Source organism: Apaloderma vittatum, unplaced genomic scaffold (assembly GCF_000703405.1).
Source record: "Apaloderma vittatum isolate BGI_N311 unplaced genomic scaffold, ASM70340v1 scaffold16641, whole genome shotgun sequence".
Classification (NCBI taxonomy): Eukaryota; Metazoa; Chordata; class Aves; order Trogoniformes; family Trogonidae; genus Apaloderma; species Apaloderma vittatum.
The window spans coordinates 53,473-71,997 of NW_009699852.1; the positions used below are offsets into that span (position 1 = coordinate 53,473).

Genomic DNA, 18,525 nt, shown 5'->3' on the forward strand with positions numbered 1-18,525 from the left:
TGAACAGAAATAACTGTCGTCGCTGCCACATCCTTCCACCTGCTGCTGGTGGTTTTACTCCCTGACCTCCGCATGGAGCGATGGAACAGAACTTTGGTGGCAGTAACCAACTGTTAGTCCTCTTAATTTCATTAGGTGGCGAAACTGAGTCTGACTGTCTTCACTATACAAGGCTTTGAATATACACATGGTCAGCTGGTTTTTCTGAAGTGCCTAAGATGCAATTATGTAATAAGATCGTATGTCTAAGTAAAACTGATATACTAAGCTGTAAGATTATTTTGATTAAAACAAATTTTGTATATTTTTGAGAGTATATTTATTTACAGATTATTCTAGCAAGTCTCTCCTTCAAATCTAAATGAGGAACTGAATATTTAACAATTAACATTTTAAAACGAACCTATATCATACCTTTCTTTTCGATTTCTGCTTTATCATAGTTTGGCCTCAGTTTGGCCCCTTTGTCTGCCAACAACGCTACAAGTGCTTGAGTAACCACAAAATTCGGAGATGTGACAAGTTTGTTTTCTTCCGCAATTCCTCTCAAAAAACTTGGCAAAAATTTTCGCTGAATTGGATCATCAACGGTTGTCAGGTTTACACCAGTCGCTGCAGAAATCAAATTCTAAAACCAAATAATTAAAGACAATGAGTAGAATAAATAATTCTGGAAAACATTTTTAATTTAATAGATTGTGCAGAGTTTTAAAGATTTTCCATAATTTTTTAGAAATTCTGAGCTCCGAGTGAATATTATTTTAACAGGCAAAGATCATGCAGAGTATGGAATTTAAGTCTTCTGCCCTGGGGAATGAACACCTGGTCTTAGTGGAACAAACTATTCAGATCCAGGTATTAATAAAAAAACCAAACCCCAAAAACAGCAAGTAACCAAAAATGCCAGCAGGAACTGAAGAGTTTATAGAAGAACTTCTTATGAAGTTAAGCATCTGGTGGTAGGATAAAAAGCAGTAACATAAAAAAAATTCATCATTCCATTCAACAGTCATATGTCTCCACAAAATTTAGAACAAAGCAGTTAATTACTCCTGACACATATGAAATCCTGCTGCACGCCCACAGCTGTAGCTCGTCTCTCTAAATCCAAAGAATCTGTGCTCCACACAGTTGACCCAAGTGAAAAACCCAAAGCTTTAACAGAAAACCTCTATCAATACAAAAAGCAAAACAAAGTAAAGTTACTTGATTTTTACCAACAATAAAAGACAGGCAAAGTCATAAACAAGAACTCTAAGGAGATCCTCAAACTAAGGGCACCCACATCCCAGCTCACAAGACAAAACCACAAATTATCAATCCATTCAAAATGGACTGCCTCATCACACACAGAAGTAGTCTTACGTGAAGATTTGTGCTGCAGTAACAGTCCTACCTGTGTACACAGCTGTACCAGCAGTTTTGCAGCACTGGGAGTGTTTGACGCCAAACAGCCTACTGCTGTACTCAGATAGGCAAGGCAAGATATAGGCTTGCTTGTTTTGCTGTGTATTCCTCTAGAGCGCTCCGCTGAGTTTGACACGGTGGATGGGCTCGTGGAGAGGCCTGCTCTTCCTGCTGCAGCGAGGCACATTAAACGAACCAGAGTCCTGATATCCGTTAATCCCAAGGATTCAAGACCAGCTGCCAGGCTACAACTGGAACCACTGTCAAAATAATAATTTTTTAATCATACGTGCTCTTGGTTTTGTACATGTATTTCAAAACAAAGTTATGTTAGGATAAAACTATTCCCAAACCACTAGTGAACACTGCCTGTTTGATTAGCTGGATGCTGTTACTGTGCAGGGGGAAAGGGAAGAAAGAGAAATGAATTTCCAGCCCCTTCACTCCTTCTAAGTTGAAGACACAAACACACTGTAGACTCGCCCTCGCAAAAATCTATGAGTTTAATTGGAATCACTCATAAACAAAGCTATACGGATAATTCACGTTTAGAATTACCCTGTGACAACAGGCACATGTACAGGTCAGATCTCTGTGGTATCTTCACAGTTGCACATGTATCTTACACAAAGCCAGTTTTGAAATTCTCATACCCCAACAACTCCTGCACTTCATCTTCCTTCCTCTAACGTATACCTCTGAGTTTTAATACTTGAACAAAAACTCACTGAGAAAACAAGCATCTTTACCTTCTGAATGGCTGATACTAACGGAGCCCACTTTGCATATAAGATAGAAGTTTCTTTCATAACGTTTGAAAATTGGGTCCAAAAGAACAAAATAAACAGGACTTTTAATAGTATGATGTAAGTTCATAAAACAAGAATCATTTTCCCAAATAGCTTAGAATTGCATCCCTATCAAACACAACGTAACAACCGGTTCCAAATGGAAAGGCGTGTTACCAAGGATGCCACAAACCTGACAGACAGAAGTGAAAGTGCTCTCATAACCATCGTTCTCGCCAGGAGGACTTGGGCAGCAGCTGTCACTCTTCTTAGAGCCATAACACGGTCATGTGGATTTCCGAGGGCAGCTGCCTGTTCTCCCAAGGTTATCCTGCCCGAAGAACTTTTTTCTATAGAGCCGTGACAGCCTTGAAAATAATGATGATTTGTGTTAATGTTTAAAGGAAGACAAAACATTATCATCTAGTTATAAGTGCAGAAGCAAATCTGGATTGAGTTTGCAAACTACTCATTAATTTTTCAACATTTCATGCGTATGGAACTACAGTGACAACAACTGAGAGCAAAATACACTCCTGAAATACACTTCAAAATTTAATTATTGCTTATTTTCAAAGATAGATGAGCATAACTTGACAATACTGAAGTTAATGTGAATTCCTTTCTTTCCCTTTTCCACTGACGGAGCCAGCAAACATAAATATTAATCCCACATTTCAACAGGCTGGTCAGTAAGTGCCAACTGAAATCCATTAATTCCTTGAACTGAGTTCTGCAAAACATGCTCCAGGCATCCGGTGTAGGACTATGGTCTCAGTTTCATTCGTAAATCAAAGCTTCAAGCCTTCTGCCAATACCAACGCCTCACATTTCTCTCTCTAACTCCCCTATAAACAAAAGGACAATTTAGAATCTGTCTTCACTTCCTCACAGTGGGAGGCAAGAAAGACCGTCCAAGTATTTCTGCATTGCTCCTATAAAATCACACCAAAGGGGAGGTACTTGTTCTCTGAAAGAAACTCGTTTCAAGTTTACCTATTTGCATCAATGTTTCTTCCATACTGTTGGTGGCTGTCACCATTGCAACTGAAGCACCCAGGGGGTCACTGTCAGGGAACTGTACAGGTTCAGGTACAATACGTCGATCATTTAGCCCAAGAGGTCCAGCCAGTAATTCAAATTCCTCTTCTCCTGTCAGCTTTTCATCTTCATCTACATCTAACATATCCCAGTCTTCTAGAATTGGAGAAATACAATTAGACTTGATTACAAAAGCTAAAACATTGAATAATTTCAATTAATTAAAACCCCAATACAGGGTATAAAAAGTGGATTGTAATCCGCAACATAGCAGTCTTAAGAAATCATCTTCCAGTGTTGACAAAGACACAATACAGTAAATAGAAAACCCAGAATCCCATTCCTGCCCCTCCCCATCAAATCTGATCTTTATTTCTACTGCAGGCAAGTTTCATGGAAGATCCTCTGAAGTATCAAACTAGCTGTTTTTTTAATACATAGAAACATCACACCTAGCACAAGAAAACTCCAACACCTGGAATATAGTGAACAGGGTAAACATACAGTTGTGCTTTAAATCATGACAACAGGTGCATATGTCAAAGGAATGAACAGTGAAGACAGGTGCCAGACTTTTCAGGTCTTCATATTTATCAAGCCATAATTGTGTGTATACCCAAGCTTTTGCTTTCCCTTCCCAGGGAAGGAAAAAACAGAAGAAAGCCACAAAGGAGCAGCACTATAACTGCAATTCAGTTATGCATTCCACCCGCTTGCCCAAAATCAACTTGTATTTACTGAACCCTCCCACTCTATCTCTTCCCCACACAACAGAATCTGAACACTTTTTATCTACTGGAAGATGGACTTGCCCTTAAGTTCTGGGGCATTCATTTAGTGTTAAACAGACAAATGGGGTAAATCATCCAGTTGTGATCATGTAAGGTACAGAAGGGCTCAGAAACAAAGAATCATCTAGGAAAGGTTTTCTACAGTCCCTAGAAATAAACTGTGTCAAGTGAAAATCATGCCCAGGACACCCTCAGCTAGTACAAACGCACAAGTAAGAACAAGCCTAAGGGCAGACCTCTGAGACTCTGATATGTGCTAATTAACTCCTCCTACAAAGGCAGCAGAAGAAATGCACTTGAATATAAGGCTTTGTATGTGCAGTTCTGGATAGAACATCTACTGCAACACCTGATCACCCCAAGATAAGCATCTGCCATTTCAGCTACTTAGCTGACACATGCGGGGAAAAAATATTAGTGATATTTTTTTCCCATTTGAAGTAAAAAAAAAAAAAAAAAAGATTTAAAATACTACATCTAGCTTAAAGAACATTTTCAGGTATACCCTCACGTACAATATTATGACAGGTTTATGTGCATGGAAGTACTCTGATGGAAAAATCAAACACTGTGCAAGGGCAACGTAATTAGCATCTTCAGCAACTTAAAAACGTACCTTCATAGACACTGTCTTGTTTTCCTATTAAATCAGGAGCCTGGCCTTTGTACCTGTATGTAAAAATAACAAAGCTAATACCTGAACAGCTCTAACATTTGACATATATACATAATAATTTTAAATTCGGTTCACTATTAAGTTACTTTGCTGTTAGTTCAATATACATATATGATTTTTGGAAATAGCTATTAACAGAGAAGAAATAAAAGTGCTTCTGTAAGTGCTATCACCGGGAGGCATTTTGCAGTCCTAATGTGAGAACGGCCCATAAAAATTACTGGAAATGTCAGAGAAAACTGGAAGAGGAATTTTTCAAAAGCCGACAAGAGTAGGCAACATCCAAACAAATAATTCATTGTTTTTCATTTAAAAAATAAAAATATTTGGACATAGTTTTTTCTAAATTTGCATTTGTTAAATACAGGGAATGATTTTAAGACTCGGTTAAAATAAAGACAAAATGTGGTGGGAAGTTTGATTTCTTCAATCAAATTCTTAAAACACCGTTTCCTTTCTTTCCACAGAGTACTCCACTATCTTGTACTCCTGTACCTTTCCGAAGTTGATGTCTTAGATTTACTCTTCAGGGCTAAGTACTTCTCTCTGCAGATGCCGCACAACAGATAGTAAGGATTTCCGCTTCCACATTCACCACCAAACCATCCATCCACGTAAGAACCATTGCTTCGATAGCCCTGGCGATTTGCACTGCGACCACAGCCCGGGTGGTTTCTCTTCATGTGTTGATTGAAGCTGACAACACTGGATTCACACAGTTCACAAACCACTACTTCTTCTCTGTCTTCAGATTCACAGACATGCTGCATAGTAAGGTTTTCACAGGTTAGTTGTACAGAGTAAGTAACTTCACATTAAACACAGAGTATGCCAATAGTTTTAGGTGGATGTTCCTGCCCATCTCCATTACACAGAGTGATATTTATATGGTTAACCTGCACAAAAGCAAAGCAGAAACAGACAATTTGTGACGCAAAGAAGAGGAGATCATCTCAGAATGGGAAAAATACTCTCATCAGAGGATGAGATTTTCCTACTTCATCTCAGATCAGACTCAAAATTCTTGACAGTATAACTTTCCGAGTATAACTCTACTAGTTCACATTCAAAGCTGTCTTTAAGATATCTGGTTCTCCTCAGAACTTGACTGAGACTAGATCCAACACAGAAAGAGGAACCGATTTTTTCAGACAATCTGACTTTACATTTACTGAGCAGCAGAAATTATCATTTGTATCAAGAAATGCCAAGGTTTTGTCTGAATACGAAGATCATTTTTCTACAATTACATTTCTGTCTTAAGCCAGTAATGTCAATGTGACATTCCAGGGAAACAAACTCTCTGAAAAATTCAATACGCACACTGAAACTTGCTTCCACATCAGAGTCAGGTAACATGATAATTAGGAGACAAAAGCTTAGCTGCAGGTTGGTTGTCTAATTTGATATGGATAACCCAAAGATTAGCAAGCTGCTGTTATTAGACTTCTTTTCCACCTCAAACCTATTTCTAGTGGGCTATACAACAACTGAGTGTGGACTGTCACCATATCCTTCCCAGAGACTGAAATACATGACATGACTAAATTAAGAAAAACTGATTTATGTGCAAATTATGTTGCTACAGATCAAACGATGATGATTAACAACAGAACAAGCATTTACAACTGTGTTTCTTATCTCACACAGCTAACCAATGTGGAACATCTACCTGATTTCTAAATGCAATCATCCAAACAACAACTACCATCTATCAGGGAGGGAAAAGAAACACTATGTGCACGTAAAAGTCCAGAGCAAGATACACATGAAAGCACTACTCTTAATCCAAAAGTGAAGCTACAGAATACAAGATTTGAAGCACTGCTGGCACTTAGTACGGTATTTTCAGACAGGCTATAAGCATATCCATGTTACTTGAAATTTAAAAATACAAGCATGCAAAAAGCAGTAAGTTAAAGCAGCCCCCGCTGCAGTCACACACACCCAGGTAGGCCAATCCAATACCTCTGGGATCCACATTCCCAGAATATCATTGTCACTAGTCAGGTCTTGCCCAAACATAGCTTCCATGGCTTCGTCATCAAGGTCAATTTCCAACTCCTCATCCAAGTTGAAGTCATAAAGCGCCCCTGGATCTTGCTGCAAAGATATCCCTTCTCTTCGACTCTGATTCCTGTGGGCCTGTACAGAGCGGTATAATCCCGCTCAAGTAAAAAAGACAAAAGGGAAAGTAGTTCTTTTATTTTCACATGTGATAAAGATGACAGTACTTTCAACTTCCTTTTGTTTTGCTTTTAACTCTCCTGCTAAACATAATCTACTTATTACCACTTAAAACATGTTAAATCTACACCGATACACTTACACGAAAGAGAGTTTTGTAATCACGCTAAGGGCCAATCCCCCTCTTCTGCCCTCACTGGATGAGCAAAGACCTTGGAAGCCTTACAGTGTACTTACCAGCACGTGCTAGCAGTGTTCGGGCAGCTAAATCAAATTTGTGTCTTCTTGTTACAGCTGACCGACTTCTAGAAGGAGGTCCACTTGCAGAAGCTGCATTATCCACATGATCCATATTATCAGGGCTACAAGAATTGGTAATTTACAGGTAAATCAAACCAAGTTTTAAACAGCAATGTACAGTAAGTAAGGAAAAATATTAAGATCATATTTTTCAGCTTTTTTGTTTCTTCCTTTCACGGAAGCACATATTTACTGTCTGTTTGACAAGCAACCAGAAGAAAACTACATATTACCTTTCGCTAAAGCCTTCCTCCATTTCAGCAGCATCAGCAGAAGGGATATCACCTGGTGACTGCAAATAACAATGATCACCAGATTTTCCACCACTTCCAGAGACTATTGTCCCATGTCGTGAATCTGCAGTCCCTTCTGACTGTGGCTCTTCATCGTCTTCATTTCCAGGATGCTCTATCATCCACATGGCCAGCACTGTGATGTTCTGTGCATCTGCTTCTCCCCTGGCACCTGAAAGTAGGAAAATCAGAAAATCACGCTTCGGAATTTTATGTAACGTTGATGGTGATAAAATATTTTTCCCCATAAAATTATTATAGAACTTAAAAATTAATTATTCAATTGGAAAACAAGTTACATATTTGTCTAACTTTTCAGCTTGAACTGATATTATAGTTAGAGATTACCTGTAGCTTCCATAGCTTTTGCAATTTGCCTGAGGGAGAACCCCATTTCTAATAATGGAACAGCAATGGCAGGAGGAGGGGGGGATGTTGACAGTCGGCTGCTTGGATCAGACAAAGCTTAAAGACAGAAGATTTTACATGTAAAATGCTTAACTCTCTTCAGTGTTACTTTACTAGACCTTACTTTGACATATTAGTTTAAATAAGGGCATAATTGCCTTCAACAACTTTCCTCTCTACCTTCTGTTACAAAACCAGATGGTGTTCCTTCTTACTAGTAACATTTGTATTACATAAGCCCCTGCTTAACCAAGTAGGATACTAACGATATTCAAAGAACCATTTCTTTTGTGATATTTCTAAGGAGTTAATTTCCATTTAAAACTGTATCAAATTATCTATTTGATTTTTATTTAGGTAGACTAGATAGTTAGTTTGCATTAAAAGGAAATCCTGTTGGTTTTCAATGTCTTAAAAACCAACACAGAACTCCTTCAAATTTACTAACTTGTCCACATTTCTATCTACATTGACCAAAGCTCACCTGTACGATTGGCAGGTCTCGCAGACTGGGAATCGGGAGAAGTCAAGCTTTGTCTCCTTCCAACTTCATCGGAAGGAGATGTTGGTAAAGAAGATATTGGAGGAGTCTGAGCACGTCGTGCTGGAAGCACAGTTGTAGTAGGGTAACTGGAGAACATTTGCCTTTAAGGAAGGACAACGTACATTTATATTAGAAAGAGCTACACTGGCAAGTCTTCCTTTACAGCAACTGAGTTTTGTAAGGGAAAAGCACACTACATACATTAGAGCAGGCAGAAAAATCCTTCCCAGAACAACAGAATTAATAAACTTAGAATAGGACTCTATTCCATGTAAAGCAGATTTCCTTCTACATCACAAACAGCCTCCGCAGATTAACTAGCTTTATCTTACTTCCCTTTCAGTATGTGAGGGTAGGACGAAACGAGGTCTTAGCTTGCAGAATGTTACCTACATACTAAGAGCTACTCTAGTTTGAGAATCGCTATTCATTCAAAATACTGAATTCAGGGAGATTTGTCATTTAAACTATACCAAATAAACAGGAGAACTGAAGGACAATATAAGGAAGGTATTTTTTTCTGTCTTGAAGAATTCAGATGGTACATACACATACAGTACACATGAAAAGCGTAACAGTTTTTTATTTCTAGCAACAGATGTCCTGCAAGGCAAAGTAACGAATTAAACTCTGTCCTCTGCGGAGGCAGCTATTCACAGCAAATACAAACATCAACATTTTCCAAGGCTTAGACAGCTCAAGACACCTGTGTAGTATATAAACCACATAACTGGTTCAACATATGCTGAAAATAAAGCTATTTTACCTAAGAAGACTGAGAGGCATAACACCGGGTGATTCTGAAGCTGGAACTGTTTCAGTATCAGTGACAGGAGTAGTAGCAGTGGTGGTATCCTCCAAAGAGCTGCTCATGAAGGATGTTGTGCTGGAAGCAGAAGGGCTGGTTGTAACTGGTGTTTGGGCTTGCTGAGACTGATCGCCTTCTTCGACTTGTTGATCCACTTCTGCAACGGAAGAAAGGATGTTGCAGGAACGTTAATATAATTGTGCAGAGTGAAATAGAAGCTGTGGCTAACCTTTGAAAAATAACTATCGTAATTTGTAATTCCCACCACAGAAAGCGGTGTGCAGAAATGCACTCCATGCAAATACGTCTACCAGTAGCTCATGGACCTGGGTAAGGAAATGAGTCGGTCTCCCCTTGCCATAGTCATGCCGAAACAAGGTAAATAGTAAACAAGTCTTTCCAGTGGTAACTGCAGCCATTTACTTGGTTACATCTTCCGATACTTTGATTTAGAGATTTAGATTTATGAACGTAACAGCTAGGAATACTCTCATGGGCAAAAGGTTAAGAAGTCTCTGATTCAGAAATGTAGCTGATTAACTATTTTTAACTCCGTAAGTAACAGATTTCTGAAGTTTTCCTGGACTGTTTAGAAGTCTTTAAGACAGCAAAGAATCAGGTAATGCAGTAACTGGCTTTACGATTTTAGGTATTTTTTCTTTGTTTAAACTTATTTAAATGGTTTCTCTGAAGATCCAGACTACAATACACATGTTTTTAAGAAGAAAATGGACGATACATGTTTTCTTTTCAGCTTCTGTGAGTGCAGTGCCACATATCTCAGCAACCAAAGCCCCAGAACCCCAGAACTGATTCCAAGTTTTCACAAATAGAAACACAGGTTACTTACACCTTGAACATACACATGGCTCAACATCATCTGTTACCATGACTGCATATGATTATATTTCACAACAGTGAACTTTGAGATACGCACATCACATGCAAACTTTTCTGACAAGTACATACAGAACTGCTCATTTAAAAAAAAATATTAAAGACAAATTAGAGTCCTACTTCTGATTCACTAATATGCATTCGCTTTTTATTAAAATAAGGAACTGGGGGAAAAGCAGAGACATCAGCATTCTGTCTGCAAAACTGTAAAGCACCTTCGTAAAATTTCTCTGTCCAATTATGATTTCTCCAAAGTCTAACCACTACAGAACTAGAATATTTTGTTATTCGTATCATTATCATTACTACTAATTTTAACAGAACTTAAAAAAATAATTTAGCGCCACACTTCGGTAATTTTGAAAAAGTACCTTGTTTCAGTCTGCCACCAAACTGATCCTCCAGCAGCCCATGAACCACTAACTTGTAGATCATGGCTTGTGCTCGCTCCAAATCTGCCAGTCCTAGAGCTCTTTTAATCGGCGACCGCATGACTGCCCGCTTCACCATGTGTCGCATCAGGAACTGCAAGGCAGCACGCATTTCAATGTCTTCATGAACAACCGGAGAACTTGCACAATCCGAGTTGTGACCATTTTCCGCCAGGACTTTCGGTATTAACAGTAGTTCAGCGTATTTACTGCAGCTAAGAAGAACACTAAGTGACTTCATAGCACCAAGGTAAAGATAAGAGAGTTGTACTGCTCTTATTTCTGACTGCACTATATCATGACTTCTTGGAGTATGTTCATGATTCTTTTTTCTTCCTTCGGCAGGTTGGTGTTGGGATTCCATACCTAGAGCGGACGGTTCTAAAGAAAAGGAAGCGATTTCATTTTCAGACTTAGAGCTCATAGCGCTGTGTCCTTTATTATCATCAGCACCTTGTCCTAATCGAGTATCTGATCCAACATCGCCCTCCATCTTCTGGTCCGTTTCCCCTTTATCTTCAGATTCATGCCTGTGTTTTTTCTCATGTCTCTTCGTGCTTTGCTTTCCCGTGTCTTCATGAATACCAGTCAGATAGGTAAGGTCCAGCAACACAGTGGCTGTCAGCCCACGAAATCTTGCAACATCAAAAGGCAGTGGTTCACAGGGCTCCAGATTATACAGTGGCGTGTCACTAGGTGACCAAAAAGTTGGGAAGCTTTAATAAAGATCAGAATGACACAGGAAAAAGCAAGTGAGGGAGAGACAGGAGGAAAGTACAGGAAATAATGTAGGCAAAGTAAGATGTAAAATATATTTAATAAAATAAACAAACCAATTCTAAAAACGTAAATGGAAATGGGAAAATAAGGTCATGATCAGAAAATGGGGAGATATGGTGTCAGAGTAAAGGCAACAAAGCATGCACAGGTTTTCACCAACAAGCATGAAAACCCAGAAGCACCAGAGAAGCTATCAATTCTGTGCTGACAGGTTTCTGCTGTGTTATTCAGAAATACGTAACAGACTTCTACTAAGAAAAAAACTACCTTAAGCCAAATTTCATCATCATACTCAAGTTGGATTTGTGAATAGGTATAAAAGCTTGGCAAGAAAACACTCCTGATTTTTTTTTCACATTAAGGAAAATCTTTGATTGACCTTGCATTCTGACTCAACTGTTCACCACAAGGAGCACACTACTGATAGCTTATGGTAATTCTGTCTCTGGGTTGTCAGGACAGATTACCTGGAGAGGACAGTGACCTTTTGAAAACACAATTCAGAAACCCCAGACACACGTATGTCTATCTGTCCATCTATATTCAATTGTAAGTTTTTGTACTATTTAGGACCATTACACTTGACTAATTTTCACTCTGAGCAGGACAAAAATTCACCAGCCTATATTTCCACAGATCTTGTATTTTCCATACATCCAGCAGATAAAAGACTTTTAAATCTTCCTTTTATTACCCCAAAATGTTTTCTCATGTTCAGGTACATTCTGAACTTAACTCACTGCATTAGCAAGAGCTTTCCTATGTTCAAGTGCTGTACCACTTCAATAACATTTCAGATTATTCTAAGGGCACACTGACTTTATGGCTAAGATGTCCGTACATACGGAGATCCCTGAAAGATTTTACATCTGAAACTAACTTTGACAAGCAATTGCACTTCAGTATATTTAGTTGAAGTGACAACAGCCTTTATAGAAAGACAAAATAGGCATAATGTTGCGACAGTTCCAAGAGGTGAACTTGGCTGTTTCAGAATGTAATTGTAACTAGTGGCAAAAAAAATAAAGCTCAATTTCTCCAGAGGATTACAGTTCAACTATAGACAGAAGGGAGTTTAAGAAAGGTAGTGAATCAAATCCTTTCCATACAACACCACAGGCAATTCCTGAGAGAGCCTCAGAGCCCAGAGAAGCTACCAGCTTCATTTCAGTTTCCTTCCTTCCCTTTGAAGGCAAGCCCGCAACATCGGCGGAAAAAAAGAGCATCTTCTTCCAGGCTCCTTCCCAATTGTCAGCATCACCTGCGGAACAACCACTCCAGAGTGTCCATCTCCAGTACGGGGGCATTCCCTGAGCTCTCTAAGGCAAGTCTGAGAAGAAGTAAACACTAATTCGAGGTAGCATTAATTTGAATAATCTCCTAACCTTAACTGCTCTCCAAGTGCCACAGAGCAATTTCTGGCCAGAAAATACAGCGAAGATACCCGTTCTCAACTCTGACAAAGCAACTCGGGTTTCTCCTTAGAACCACGTTCAACCTTTACAACAAAAGTGTGCACTAAGCCCCAATAAAAATCTGTGCTCCTTACAGATACAACCAAGAAGCTGTAGTTAGCCAATACGTACCTACTCCAAAACAAGTAATGCTCATTCCAAATCTAGGAAAACTGGCAAGCTAGTCACATCCCAACTCTGAAACCCAGAGGCCAAATTTAAGAAGTCTAACGTTGCCGATCAACTCAAAACTATCAGATTTCTTTTTGATATACAAGGCACTTTTAGCACTAGATAGCATAAAATTTAACTCGTAATGTTTGTTTTAAACAGCAAAATTTGGACGCCTAAGCTTAAAATAATTGATCAGCATGACTCTAATGTAAAATGTAAGTTACTTCTGCAGATTTACAAGCACAAAACACCACAAGATTGTGAAAAACTGCAGGAAGTGAGCATACCTGATAGTAATCTCTGCTTCATCCCACTGGACCTTGGCAGAGGTACTGCCTTCCTTCACTACTCCAAGCAAGGTGGCATGACGTCCAGTTTGCTTGTGTACACATCGACCTCCAACTCTAAGGCCAGCATCAACCCCACCGATGACTGCGAGAACAGGCCAAACTTCTGCACACAGCATCTTCAGCTGCAGTTCTGACAGGTCAGTCAGACCATGTCGACTATGTTTGCTTTTCTCCTCCTCTTTATTTTCTTTCTCCTCTCTCACCTCATTTTCTTCTCGACTTTGAATCGAGCGACTTTTCTTCAGCTTTTGGCCTGCTTCTTTAAGACACGTTTTGATTTTATTCAGTCTTTCCATCATTTTTTTATTGATGCAGTGTGTCCAGCGGTCTGTGCGATGAAGGATACGGATGAGTTGGATAGTGGCTTCTGCCAGCACTGCAGCAACAGGACTACAGATAGGGTCACCAGGCAGCAAATCTCTCGGTGTACCACGCATCTGCATATCACAAATTTTCACCTAAGTGTTTAAAGAGAACAGTTTAAAAGTTACCTTCTCAAGGCACCTGAAGAAGCCCATTTTGTAACTACAGGAGTCTCCCATTGAATAGAAAAAAAATACTAGCTTTTTTTTTTTCCGCTTGGAATTGCTAGGAAATCCACCTTAACACTCATCAAAACCTGCATCCCTTCAAACTCAATGATGCTGAAATTACAACTGTTCGTGGTTTCTTACTCTAAGACCATGTGGAATTCCTACACTACTGTCTCCTTGGTTTCTGGGGAATGCAGTTTTGTGTGCAGAACATTAAGTTTGTAAATAAATTCCAAATAATAAAATAATGTTAAATTTACAATAAGTTGCACAATATAGGAATTTAAGAAAAATCTAGCTAGTGTGCAAATAATGTCCTATGTATGCCATAAACAAAAATGAATAAGCGGTGGCGTTTTCAACACTTGTTAGCTAATACCCCCACCTCCAAAAAACCCAACATTTGTAACACTGACACAGAAGAGAACAGGAGGGAAAGCATAAGCTTATGACCTCTTGCTAAGGGTTAAACCCGGTAAGGCAGCGAAGGCCCACACAGCCACATAATCGCTCCTCCCAACAGGATGGTGAAGAGAATCAGGGAGGCAGAAGTCACAAAACTTGTGGGTTGAAATAAAGATGGTTTCATAAATAAAAGAGAAAAAAGCCCGTGAAACTAAACCACCAGCTGACCAATGTCTAGACAATCTCTGAGCACCAGAAACCCCTGGCAAACTTCCCTGCAGTCTTATTGCTGTGCATTATGTTCTATCGTGCGAATACCCCTCTGGTCACTCGAAGTCAGCTGACCAGCTTCACCCCCTCCCAATGTCTTGCCCAACCTACTCCCCGAGAGGGACAGAAACCCAGAAAGTCTTGATGCTGCCTAAACACTGTTCAGCAACAGCTACACACCATGCATATCAACACTGTTTTGGCCGTAAAATCAAAACATAACACCATACAAGCTGTTACAAAGAATTCTGACTTTTTCTCAGCTAAATCCAGTAACTTACACAGATGAACATTTAAGTTACCTTCTCTCCTGGATTACTACTATAGAACATAACACAAGGGTACAACTCGGCTGCATCCACATCTTCAAAAGCTAGTTTCGGCTCCTATTTAAAAAACAAAACAAAACAGAAACTCTTCAAATTTCAAACACCTTAACAAGCAAAAATATGAAACGTGACAAAGTTATACCTGTATTGTAACCCTTGTAAATACTGAAACTGTCACATCTTAACTACTGTGCGTAGCTTTATATAAAATATCCATGTCAAATTCCTGTTGCAGAAAACACCAAAATAAAAACCACGGATGTTAAATACCTCTCCATTTTTACCAAAGGAAATGGTTCTTGCTTCCATATCCAATACGCATGTGATGAAATCTCCTTGGGTAAAGCTGGACAGAGTCAAAGTTTGTTCTCCATTGTGATAAAGGTTACCACTATAAGCTCGATACAGCCACATATCTGAGGTAGTGCGATGGTTAAAATCATGTACTGGCCAGCGAGAAACTCCTACACACGTGCCTTCGTTGCCTCGATTCTCCTTCACAATGTAGAACTAGCAGGCAAAACAAAATCAAAGCAACAGGGAGAAAAGTCAAGAACATTTCAATAAGATAAAGCAATGAAATTTTGACTTATGCATACTTATGTATACTTTTAATTGTTTTACTCAGAATCTTTTAATAAACAAAAAAATAATAAGCTAAAATCATGCTCTACCTCAAAAATGACATCTTGGTGTATAAGGTCATTTATTAACCAGGCATTTAAACTAAACCTACTAGTAATTTACAAAACCATAGGTAAACACACAAAGAAGTTTGTTTTTCTCCCAGACTCAAAAGTTGGGTTTTAAGTGCTAAAAATAGTACTACAGAAATACGTCAGCTTTACTGTTCATATTGACAGTGAGTGACTTACACAGATAAAAGTTAAAAAAGAAATGTTATGCTCCAAGAAGGTACTTGCGAGGACTACAACCGCGTACGTATCTATATTCCTAAAAAACCAAAAACATTCCAGATGATGCACTAAAATCTGGTCTTGTCAATCACACAGACTAATGTGCCTTTTTGGAAGAAAACAAAATGTTTTGTCAAGTGTTTTTTTAAAGAAAAAAAAACCATATTCCAGTAGGCAGCTTCTGCAAGACAATGCACATTTGCGCTGAACATGAATCTTGGGGGCAAGCTGACCCACCTCTACAAGTACGCAACACGTATTCGCAGTCCTCTGTCCGTGTTGCGAAATGAACAAATGGCACTGCTCAAAAGCAGTCACAAACTCTTCACGTTGGATTGAAAATCACAGAATCACAGAATGATTTAGGTTGGAAAAGACACTTAAAAACCAGCAACTGCAATCACAAACCTAACGCTGCCAAAAAGTCATTTATGCAAGAATGCTGCTGCTGTTTATAAATCATTTTCAAAACAAAGTAAGAAAAGTGAGGGAATACGCTTTGATGTAACCTACCTTCCACTGGTAACACCCTGAAGTCACTCCGGTGGACGCTAGCCCATATCCTTTGCCTCCACTTCCATGAGTCAGAATCTGCCCATTCTCTACGATGCAGCACTGGGCCTTCTCAGGGTCAAAGGACACCTCCTGTATGGGAAGATTCTCGTCTTCATCTTCAGACTCCCCTTGCTTCTACCAGAAACAGGAGAAAATATCTGTGGCAAATGTTAACGGAGTTACACGCAGGCAAGAGACAAAGTGAAAGCATCATTACCTGTAGCTTCATTTCTTGTTCTTTCTCCTTTATTTGAATTGCATATTTAGCCTGAGCCACTGGGGTCTCCCACATGCAGTCAGAGAGAAGCGAGAATAAGCGTTCAACAACCTGGTGTATTAGAACATAGTTAGGATCATCTCAAACCCAAGATGCAACCAACAAACACCACAATACTATTTTATCCCACTTTGTAGGTATAAATGTCAAAATATTTAGTGTTCTTAGATAAGCAAATTATCGACACTGAGCCTCACTTGATTTGGATTCTGAACAAACCTATGAAATATTTTAAATTTTAATGAGACTTTTACAAGAAACAGGTGTAAAAGCTTTCAAGAAAGTATAGAGACCTGAGCCATTTGATCATCTTCAACACCAGATTCACAAGCAGGTAACACAGCTTCTAGTACATGAAGGGCAAGAAGTCTAGTCCTCAAATTGCCAACCAAAGGAACTCCTAAAGATGGAACAATATGTTAATATTGCAACTTGGGCACAAGGCACAACAGCTGCATGCCACCAGGGCACAACTCCTCAGTGTTTAATTTCTGTTCAAGCTAGTTTTATTTGTTCACCATATAACACATGTTCTAACAGGACCTACTGTTAGGAACTCCGCTAACGAAATGCAAGTTAACTACTGAGAACATTTTGAGAAGATCGTACCTGAGCAACACTTCTGAGAGGCAATGTTAAGAAGTACTTCTGTCCACTTTGGAGAGGCCATTTTTGACTGAATTGCTTTTGAAGACACAACTCTACGTAGGAAAACAAGAAAGTCTCCCAAGTGCAATTCTGCCGCATGCTGCTTTCGGAGGGCAGCTAGGAAGTTAAATTAAAAGTTTTCACTTACAACCTTATTAGTATAGCCTTATTAGCAGTCCTTATTACTGGCCAAAAACTGCTCCGTAAGTACAAATACAATGATCAGTTATCACGTGCAGGCTGGCTGCTAACCCTGGCTAGCTGAGGGGTACCCTCTAAGCTGCTCTCTCACTTCTCAGCAAGACAGGGGATAAAAGAAGATGAAAAACTCGTGGGTCAAGACAAGCGCAGTGAGCTCACTTATCAGTTACTACCACAGGCAAACCAGACTCAGCTTGGGGAAGATTAATTTAATTTATTGCAAATGAAAACCAAAGCACGACAAAATTGAAACACTTTCCTACCCAATCACCCCTTCTTCCCAGGATCCCCCTCGCACCCGGCTCTTCCCAGGGAGCAGGGTCGCTGGGAATGTGAGGGGGTTGTGGTCATTTCCTAACACTTTGTTTCTACTACTCCTTCTCCTTAAGGGGTTTTATGAGGATTCTTGATGCGAAACACTGTACTTCCTCACATCCCTGATTTTTATTCCAAGGCAGCTTCTGCATGGAAATGTTTGTGGAAAGACCTTACATCCTCATTTCTAATTAATTAATTATAAATTCATCAGCCATCATATTATTTATAAGCTAAGACAGTCGTAAGCACAACCAAAAATATGTACACCTAAAACCAAGCTACAATTAAAGATTTCTTCAAATATACAATTTCCACAGATTTTCAAAATGCTCATTAAGGGACTGGAAATTATGTGACGATATTAGTATTTCAGAAAAGTCTTTTGCTGCAGATCTTTTAATATGACATGGTACAGTCGACCTCTTTTCATCCACTCAGACTGCGAAATTGCATAATACAAAGCAAATGCAACCATTTCCTGAATTAGGGTATATTTATTTGCAGTTTGAAATTCAGGTAATTAAATTCCTATGACTGCATTTATGAAAAACAATACTACCAGTAACTCATTTCTGAGGAAAACAGTATTCTCCTCCTAATTCCAAACCAGAAGCAGTAATTCTTATTCTCAATCTGTTCCTAACCTTTGATTTATGTATCCAGTCTATATAAAACTGAACACAAAATTATTTATTGCATTGTTTAATCTAATTTACAGGGTTACGCATGACCCAACAATAATC

The 18,525-nt window shown here is 39.1% G+C and overlaps 1 protein-coding gene across 1 annotated transcript in view; it reads right to left on the reverse strand.

Annotated features, from left to right (window-relative positions):
- HERC1 (HECT and RLD domain containing E3 ubiquitin protein ligase family member 1) overlaps positions 1 to 18,525 on the reverse strand; it is a 76,567-nt gene that overhangs the window by 24,143 nt on the left and 33,899 nt on the right. Inside the window, exons 30-49 of the mRNA XM_009878571.1 lie at positions 17,225 to 17,380; positions 16,909 to 17,015; positions 16,556 to 16,666; positions 16,297 to 16,473; positions 15,137 to 15,376; positions 14,840 to 14,923; positions 13,267 to 13,787; positions 10,512 to 11,287; positions 9,202 to 9,400; positions 8,376 to 8,536; positions 7,832 to 7,948; positions 7,424 to 7,655; positions 7,128 to 7,252; positions 6,651 to 6,871; positions 5,199 to 5,467; positions 4,644 to 4,696; positions 3,192 to 3,392; positions 2,389 to 2,563; positions 1,397 to 1,667; positions 415 to 628 (exon numbers count right to left, since the gene is read on the reverse strand). Coding sequence (XP_009876873.1) covers positions 415 to 628; positions 1,397 to 1,667; positions 2,389 to 2,563; positions 3,192 to 3,392; positions 4,644 to 4,696; positions 5,199 to 5,467; positions 6,651 to 6,871; positions 7,128 to 7,252; positions 7,424 to 7,655; positions 7,832 to 7,948; positions 8,376 to 8,536; positions 9,202 to 9,400; positions 10,512 to 11,287; positions 13,267 to 13,787; positions 14,840 to 14,923; positions 15,137 to 15,376; positions 16,297 to 16,473; positions 16,556 to 16,666; positions 16,909 to 17,015; positions 17,225 to 17,380 — 4,410 coding nt within the window. The remainder of the gene's footprint in view (positions 1 to 414; positions 629 to 1,396; positions 1,668 to 2,388; positions 2,564 to 3,191; positions 3,393 to 4,643; positions 4,697 to 5,198; positions 5,468 to 6,650; positions 6,872 to 7,127; positions 7,253 to 7,423; positions 7,656 to 7,831; positions 7,949 to 8,375; positions 8,537 to 9,201; positions 9,401 to 10,511; positions 11,288 to 13,266; positions 13,788 to 14,839; positions 14,924 to 15,136; positions 15,377 to 16,296; positions 16,474 to 16,555; positions 16,667 to 16,908; positions 17,016 to 17,224; positions 17,381 to 18,525) is intronic.